The sequence below is a fragment of the Diachasma alloeum genome, unplaced genomic scaffold (assembly GCF_001412515.2).
Source record: "Diachasma alloeum isolate Michigan unplaced genomic scaffold, Dall2.0 Dall_scaffold_00371, whole genome shotgun sequence".
Taxonomy (NCBI): domain Eukaryota; kingdom Metazoa; phylum Arthropoda; class Insecta; order Hymenoptera; family Braconidae; genus Diachasma; species Diachasma alloeum.
This window is the reverse complement of record NW_021680510.1, coordinates 624,676-634,097: the sequence shown is the minus strand read 5'-3', so window position 1 is coordinate 634,097 and position 9,422 is coordinate 624,676. Positions and strand designations below refer to the sequence as shown.

Sequence of the window (9,422 nt, the reverse complement as noted above, 5' to 3'; positions counted from 1 at the left end):
GGGGGGGGGGGGGGAGCGAGCGAAGCGAGCGAAGCGAGCAGGGGACGAAAGCCCCTAGTTAACAATAAAAAATTTCTCAACTACAAAAAGCTCTCTTGAAATTCTTCCAAAAAACGCTCATCTAGATAGTGACAAAATTAATGAAAATCGAAACGTTCGAACAAAAAATGTTCTCAACTCCAAAAAAATTTGAAATTCTTGAAAGTTCTCCATAAAACTGCTCATTCCGGAGATAATCACCTAATTAGAGAAAATCTATACTCCACTCGACTCGTGTCATCACTTCATTAGGGAATTAGCTCTTGCCCTCATTCCTCTCGAGATATTCTTAAAACCTCAATTGAGAACCCTATCCAAACAATGCCTCAGAAATAATTTCTGTTTCATTGAATTGAACTGAATTTACAATAAAATTCATTGAATGTTGCAGTGGTTTTCTTAAAACCTCAAATAAGAACCCTATCCAAATAATGCTTCAGAAATAGTTTCCATTTCATTGAATTGAACTGAATTTACAATAAAATTCATTGAATGTTACAGTGGTTTTCATCAAACGATGCAGAGGGTAAAATCTACTTTTTCGAAGAGAACAGCAACGAATCATCATGGGTTCTCCCCACAATTTCCCCTGGAAAATCTCTCCCAAAGACAGTGCTCCAGAGTGAAGAGAAGCTTGATAGAAACAGTATTTCAACGAACGATGTATCCCTGACAAAAAATACATCGAGTACGTCACTCCCTGCGAGTCAGGGTCTGGCGAATCGTGATCTACCATCGAAGAAATCAGGAACGTCCCTGAATGACTGGCCCCAGCTATTCGATGGCAACATGAGAGTACTGAAAGAGGGTGTGATAAGCCGAACTAAAATAACGGAAAATGGAAAGAAACTGAGAAAGAACTGGAGCACTTCGTACGCTGTTCTGACAGAATTATTTTTATTATTTTTCAAAGACGCCAAGACATTCACAACTGTGATGAAGAGTGGCCAGTCATCGGTGGTGGCCAAGCCCGATATATCTGTTGATCTTAATGGGGCGTTAATTGAACCCGGGGAGAGAGCTAGTAGTAGGAAAAATGTGTATATGATTAGCACTGTTCTGGGACTCCAAGTGCTCATTCAGAGTGATAATACTGCATTGGCTGCTGAATGGTTCCAGGAGATTCATGGAGTTATCAGGAAATTGGTATGGATTAAATGTTAATTTATTAGTTAATTTTTGCTTCCGGATTTAATGCAGGATGAGAGTATTATAGCTTGTTAGGAAAGCGACATTAAATTCAATTAAGAAGGGAAATAATTATAACATTTTCAATTTCACTCACAATTTCAATGAAATTCAAAATTTTTTAACAACAGGTACACGAGAAAAACATGATTATTCAGTGCCAAATCACACTAAATTTTCAATCAACTGAAAATTTCAGAAGATATTTACTCGATTTTCAATAATACTTGTGGAATTATTGAGGTAAAATTTACAATTTTCATTGTTTTATTTGATTTTTTAATAAAAATGTGAATTTTCAATGACGTAATTTGGTGAAATTTCAGTGGAACGTTTTCATCGAAAATTGTTTGTCGATCTCTATTCTCACGTGATTTATGGGGAATTTCTGTTCATTCAATGTTGCAACTTGTGAATTAAGGAAAAAAAATACATACATAATAACAATAAGAATGAATAAAATTAAATTAATCGAATTGTGAAGACGGAAATGGAAAGAAATTAAAATAAAATAACATAGTATAAATTAATCTAGCGACGGACGCGAAGCGCCTGTTCGTCATGAACTGTAATTACCGCGCCGAAAATCTGATCATATAGTCAGAAAAAACTGACGATTGGCCATAACATGGAATAACCGAATAAATTTTGACCGTAAAGTGAAGATTTACCTTCAGCATCCGTTTTTAATAAATATTTAGGGAGATGATACTATTTTCACAGGGATATTTTTCAAAAAATGATAAGGGAGAGTCGGGCAAAATGGGACGGATTGAGATTTTCTCCAATTGTCAATGACTTTATTTATAAGTGAAGATATTGACAATTAGAGAAGATCACGAAACGTCCCATTTTGCCCGACTCTCCCCTATTCAAATAAAATTAATACGTCTCGTTTTACACTACATTATCGAATGCATCAATTCGTAGTTTCGTAGTTTCATGTCTCATTTTTTTGGTATTCTTTACATTAATTTTTATTTCATCCGTATGATTTTCAGCCATCCAGTTCTCAATCACAAGCAAAGCCCTTCGCCGGTCCAGCTCCAGAGATGCGCAAGACCAGTAACAGTAAATCCCCGGGGGATTCCAAGGTTTCAGAAGAGTCGAAACGATCTTCGAAGATTGCTCGATCGAGGTCGATGAAGATGAAGGGACTCGATGATTCACTGGAGGATCTCAGCGGGACTGTTGCTGAGAGGCAGACGAAAATCAAGGCGAAATTACGGAGGTTCTTCCTGAGGCGGCCCACTGTTGAATCTCTAGTTAAAAATGGAATTTATAAAGGTGAGTCTCGGTCACATACACTGAGAAAAAATTTTTCTAAGAAATAGAAATTCTATGATTGATCGAAACCCTTCATCGATTGAATAGTCGCAAAAGAAAATGCTATAGTAAGACACAAATATCGATTTGAACTAAACCAAAATTGGATTGTATGAAATCGATTTTGTTATAGTATAGTATAATTTGTTTATTCTATCGAATTTAGAAAATACCTGTTTCTGCGACAAAATCAATTTCATACAATTCAATTTTGGTTTAGTTCAAACGCTTCGGATTCGGCGCAAATAATGTTTTTTTCACAATTGCAATGGAAAAATAATCAGTTCAAATGATGAAGAATTGCGTTTGTCGTAAACAAGAAACTGCTCACCGCGAAAATTTCGCATCAATGAGTATCCAACAATATGTTTCTCATAGACCAAATGAATATTTTATTGTATTTATGAATTTTGCTTTCAATCGAACAGATATTCTTTTGCGGGATATTGTGATGCTGACAAATTGGATAATTACATGCTTTATTCGAAGAAGATATCTGATAATACAGACATTGATTTGTATGTACTGAAAAGTAGACAGTAACAAAAAAAAGTTTAGATAAAACTTTTGTTTAGATCTCATTCTTTTTCAATCGAAAACATTAAAATTAAATCGATATTTGTGTCTTACAATAGCATTTTCTTTTGCGACTATTCAATCAATGAACGATTTGGATCAATCATACAATTTCTATTTTTTAGACATTTTTTTTTCTCAGTGTACATACTCACATAGGTACATGGTGTAAAAGCATTATATTCTGATTCCTGAGCTCAAAACTACTTATCCTAACGCAAAAAAAATCTGGAAACTTGGAAAAAGGTGCCAGAAATGTCTGTGGTTGTAAAAAAAAAAGTGGGTGAGGAGTATTACCCTCAGTCGTCCTCATTTTATACGTTAAAATTGTCATTGTGATTCATTTCAGATGAACCAGCATTCGGTTCATATCTCGCCGACGTATGTCCCCCCGAGCATCCCCGCGTTCCCGTATTCGTAAAAACCTGCATCGAAGTGCTGGAGAGTAACGAGGACAACATGAAGACTGATGGATTATACCGTGCGAGTGGTAACTTGAGTCAAATCCAAAAAATTCGTCTTCAAGTTGATCAATACAAACTCAGTGTTCTGTCCCAAGAGGAGGATGTCCACGTGCTCACAGGTGCCCTTAAACTATTCTTTCGTGAATTGAAAGAGCCCCTCATACCATCGAGTTTCTTCAAAGAGGCATTAAACGCCAGTATGCTTAAGAAAACATCAGCCAAGATTCAGTGTTTTCGGGAGATAGTTAAGGCTTTACCACCACCCAATTACGATACACTTCAATTTCTACTGAAACATCTGCTGAAAGTCACCTCTTATCAGGAGTACAACAGAATGCATATACCAAATTTGGCTATTGTATTTGGTCCTACGCTGATGTGGCCAGCTGAGGAGAGTGCAAACATGGCTTTAGATCTTATGCAACAGAATTTAGTTATCGAATGCCTTTTGTCCGAGTACAATAAGATATTCAAATAGATTTTAAAAAACAATTTAACGAAATAAATGAAATTATTTATTTTTAGATGATTGCCGGTTGATTGAACGTGAAAGTATGATTAAATCATTCATTCGGTTGAGTGATTTTTTCATCGAGGGGAGTAGAGAAATGATCATATTTTTTTTTTAATACTCTCAGAGTTTACGTTTTCAACACTACTCAAAAATACCTTTGATTATTCTGTCAGAATTTTTCATCGATTGTGAGACACATTTATGGGATTATAATTATCGTTAAACGTGAGGAAAATATATTTTTGAGATTTTAAACGTGAAATTTAATTACGTGTTTGGATTTCGATGAATTTCTCTACTCCACTCGATCGAAAATTTATGATTTGTTTCATTTATCCGATGAAAATCATTCCAATTTCAAAGCTAGAACTCCCTATGTTGAGTGTTGTTCGAGAGCCAAGTATTTTTTTAGATTAAAGATTTAATAATGAGAATTATAATAACTCGAATGGGAGTTATTAACTAACGAATTCCCTGATTCGTTAAAATTCCGCGTATTCCTTATTTAATTATCGGAATTCCTGCGAAACCTACAAAAATGAAAACTCATGCACAAAAATTATAAAATTAATTTTTTTATCTAGTTGACGAGGAGAAAAATTGATATATTTAAAGAAATGTGAATACACGTTAACAGCTCGATTGTAATTTATGTAAATATCTGATTAAAAAATATTTTATTGATAGACCATCAAACTCTTGGACAGGTGAGACGTGAATTTTAATTGAAAATTACACTAGCATCACATTTGAGATTTATTTTTGACGTTGTTATCGTGAGAAATGAAGGGCCCGATGGAATTTTCCTGTGCCTGCACACACATTCCCAATTGCTATCGTCGAAATACTGTTCAGGAAGTCTTGATAATTCACGAAAATACCATGCACGTTTATTCGTATCTGACATGTTCTTCATACTGTAACAAATCGAAAATCATTTGAAATTTTTCATCTGTTTTTCTTATTATTTCTCTGATTGGAACCAAAAACAAACGTAAAGACGAAGTATAGGAGATATAGGAGGATGCAATCTAGAGATTTAGGTTCAGAGAGGGATGAGTGATAAATCAGTAGGAAAGTGATGAAATGATAATTTATATCGACAGAGATCTTCAATTTAATTATCTTGTTAATGAGGGGTTCAAGAGGGCTTTATCTGGATGCATTTTTGTTAAAAAATCGTTCTACGATTAACAAAAAAATATCTTGACGTCTTTCTATTCACTGGTAGAAAATATAACATGATTTTTCAAGTAAAAATTGTTAGTTTATCAACTGATTTGAATGAAATTTTATTATATTTTACCCAATAATAGTATTTTCTTTTTTTTTATTTAACGAACACTTGACATGATAATGAAAATTTAGGCAACTATCATTTGGAATTTTCGAATTGTTGAAGATTCCGTTGGCAATGGATTCTCATATGAATAAAAAATATAAATAATTGAATTTTAAACTCAATTCAAAGCTGCAATATTTAAAATTAGTGTGAGACTTCCAAATCAATTTCAATTAATTTCTGCCAGTGTCAAATCTCTCGTTCTGAGAATAATTGATTTATCATTGTTACTGTTAGTAATATTTTGATAAATTTCATTTTTTTTTCTTTTTTTTTATTCAATGAACACTTGACGTGATGCTAAAAATTCAGGCAACTATTATTTGAAATTTCCAAATTGTTGAAGATTGCATTGGCAATGGAGTCTCATATGAATAAAAAATATAAAATAATTTAATTTTAAACTCGATCGGCGTGAAACTTTCAATTCAATTTCAATTAATTTCTACCAGTGTAAAATCTCTTGTTCTGGGAATAATTGCATAATTATCGATAATTTCACCAATCAACTACTGAAACAATTAATTTATCATTGTTACTGTTAGTGCCATGGCAGATGCCATTGGTTAAAGTTTTCAGATGTAATATTTTCGATGAATTTCAACGTGTCCATGACGTTGATAATTATTAACCCTTAAATTCTTTAATTAATTCTCAAATAAATTAATGAACGAAATTTAACTGAATGAAATGATTGATTGATGTCAAATTCAAGGGAATAAAATTGATAACTGCGTTCTTCAAGTGAATCCTGATGTTAGAAATAATGAATAGTTGCCTTAGTGGTTGTTTCAGCATTAAAGAATTACTCCGGTTCAGTGTAGCATCTGTGAATTTCTTCACATTTATTGTAATGACAGAAAAATTATTAAAGGAGAGATATATGGTGGTATTGTTCTTATATATCGGTTCGACAGAATGGAAAAATTTATTGAAATGTTCGATAGATCGTGAGCTATATTTATTTTTTATAAACGATTATATCGTGATTGGGATTGGAGAGGGCAAGTGAAATGAAAAGGACAGGAGTGATAATGGAATGATAATGGATAGCCAATTTAACGAATCCTGCTAAAAACAATCCTATGATATTTTATTTCTCTTGATTCTCTCATGCATGTCTAGAGGAAGGAAAATAGGTGTTTTAAAATGAATAAAAATAATTCTCATTTCGCTTCTAATACTTCCATTCCAGTGTAATGAGGAATTAATATTTCATGAGTGTATTTCTAAAAAAACAAGGAAAAGTGTGATAGATCGTTTCATTAGCACATGAATCAATCGTATTCGATCCAGTTTTAGGTTTTCAAATTCTCAGAGAATATAAAAAAAGAATTATCAACGTTTTAGAGCTAAGACTGTCGATTAAATATATGAGTAACATCCAACAAAATGTGTGGCAAGTATTAGATGAATAACGAAACAAATAAATGATAAAGTAATGGTCCCATAGCTTCCATTAGTTTTTGAGTTATAAATCAATGGAATACGAAAAGATTAAATAACTGTAATCGTTAAATTCGTGCTTGAGAGTTTAAACGTGCAACCAAACCTGAAGAAAACCCATAAGAAATATAAATTTAAATAATTGAAGATACGATGAATCAGATTTTATAAATATGGATCATTAGAATGAAAAATATCAATTATTTTTATTGAAAATTTTACTTACGTTCTTTGTTTCATGGCTTGAGGTGAGATTTGTTAGTTAATTGAATGCGTTATATTTTGTATTGATTAAAAAACTTTGTACCAAGAAAAGTTTTTGTCCTTTTTTTTAGAATCCATTTTTCAGATTGTTTTGAATTGTATTGTGTTACGATGTAGCGTTTTTATTGTACATAAAGAGTGTGCAGTACATATACTCGGAATAAAAGTTATATTTATTGTTATTAAAGATAAGAAAATAATTTTTATTTGAACATGAGGGAGTTTTATTAGTTATAAACATTTATTCAACTGAAGAGTTCGTCGAAGGTGATAGTTTATTTTATTATTGATAAAATGAATTTTTAGTCCAGAAAAATTTCGTGGATCGTTATCTACAACATTGACTCCAGTTCATCCTCGGAATCGGAATCGATGGATTGGCCGCAACTACAGGGGGAAATTTTGGTGATGTTCCACTGCCAGTCAGTCAACCCCTTTAGTTTTTATGCTGAAGCCTTTCTTCCTTTTCATTAATCATACACTTAAGGTATTCATTTCAAGTTTATTGGATGAGCTTCAAAATGACACCTGATTTGTCCAATTCAGTTTTAGCTGAAAATTTCATTTGAAAATAGTATTTTTCCGGCCTGTTGCGATGGGGTTTTTTAGTCGTGTGGCGTTGGCCTCCCAGCCGTAGGCGAGGACTGGCCAACCGCACGAGTAAAAAAACCCCATCGCAACAGCCCAGGAACAATATTTTTCTGTAGTGATTTTCAAGTTTTCGAGTTTGGAAAGTATGTAATACCAATTCCCAGACGAGAAATCGTGAGAAGCAGTACAGAAAATTGGCTTTGGATTTTTCGATGCTCCTAAGTGGACTAGGCAGGGATACCTGCATATTATTTTGAAGAGTATTGAATATTCTTCAAAATAGTGTATGATGAATCTCATTTAAATCAATCGTCATCACGTTATTGAAGATTGTTTCCATTTTTGATGTCACACCTCAGATTTGACCATCATGTGTTAATTTGATCTCATTGAGATAAAAATAATAATAATATTATTGTTTCCAATTTCTATTATTATTTTCATGTGTCAATTTGATCTCATTGGGATTTTCAAATTGATACCCTATATTATCTATTCCATCCACTACGTCAATTGCCATAAGCGATAATGGAACGATTTTAGCATGTCACGTCTTGAAAATTTCCATATTTTTCCTCATAATGACGAGATTTGCTCAGTTTCTCTTTAAATCTGTGGAGATATCTTATGCTCAGGTGAAAATATATCAAATTACCTTGAAATTCACCCCTGAATTATTGATTAAGGCTAATTTTCATTAGCATATGGAAGTTTTTATCCAAAATTTGAATTTCATGATTTTTATTACAAATTCAGCGTGATTGGAATTTTCCTATAATTATTATTGGCCAAGAGAATGAAACTACTCATATATCATTTCAAAGGGTATTATGTGTTGTTATAGAAGGTAAAAAGCAGGAAAAATGGAATTGAAAAAATGACAACATATCGATCTCAGGCAACCTGGCTAGCGCGGATAAAGCGCACGTCCCGTCTAGCTCACCAAATTTTGCAGATACGTCATGTTAAAAAGGCCTCAGGATGTTTTGAATGGAAGGAATGCAGAACTTGTATCATTCTATTCGTTTTTTTCCAATTTCTATGAAAAATTCAATACCGTTTTGCTTACGACAACAATATAAAAATTCAACAGCAAATCTTGACTGAAGAAAAAAAGTTGCGTGATCGTTTTTTTATTGAATATTTGTGTGTTATTCATGGACATTTCTTGTCGTAAATTTTCACCTCAGTTTTTTACCTCAAAATTCAATCAAGATTTTATGGAAAAATCAATTGGTTTATTATCGATTTCTATTAAAAACTTCGGAACCTTCCATCCAATTTTTGAAAAAGTATTTGATGGTAAAATGCAATAGTTTTGATTTATTGCAATAACTTATTCTTGTGAGGTTTTTATATTTTTTCTCCAGAAAAGGCTTGGGAATAAGTTTTTTTGGCTCCATTTTCATTAGTCCTCATTAAAGAATTCAAGAAAAAAAGCCAATAGAACTTTGTAGCAAATACATTAAAGAACATTATACATTGAAAAGTTCTTGTGACGTCATAGGAAATGATTGGATGAGATTTGGATGAGGTAGGAGGGGAACCGGGATTATTCTCAAGATGAATAACGAGGAAATTTTTACTGAAAAAAATGGATAGTCCAGACCGGGATTCTTCTGTTATTCTTCAGTTTATATTCGCCATACTCTCTCTCTCTCTCTCTCTCTCT

At 32.9% G+C, this 9,422-nt stretch overlaps 1 protein-coding gene across 2 annotated transcripts in view; it reads left to right on the top strand.

Annotated features, from left to right (window-relative positions):
- Positions 1 to 7,346, top strand: part of LOC107041688 — a 31,757-nt gene extending 24,411 nt beyond the window's left edge. For both annotated transcript variants that reach the window (XM_015262342.1, XM_015262343.1), the window contains exons 3-5: positions 541 to 1,185; positions 2,229 to 2,514; positions 3,479 to 7,346. In XM_015262342.1, coding sequence (XP_015117828.1) covers positions 541 to 1,185; positions 2,229 to 2,514; positions 3,479 to 4,071 — 1,524 coding nt within the window. In that variant the 3' untranslated portion in view covers positions 4,072 to 7,346. The remainder of the gene's footprint in view (positions 1 to 540; positions 1,186 to 2,228; positions 2,515 to 3,478) is intronic.
- Positions 7,347 to 9,422: the final 2,076 nt, after the last annotated feature.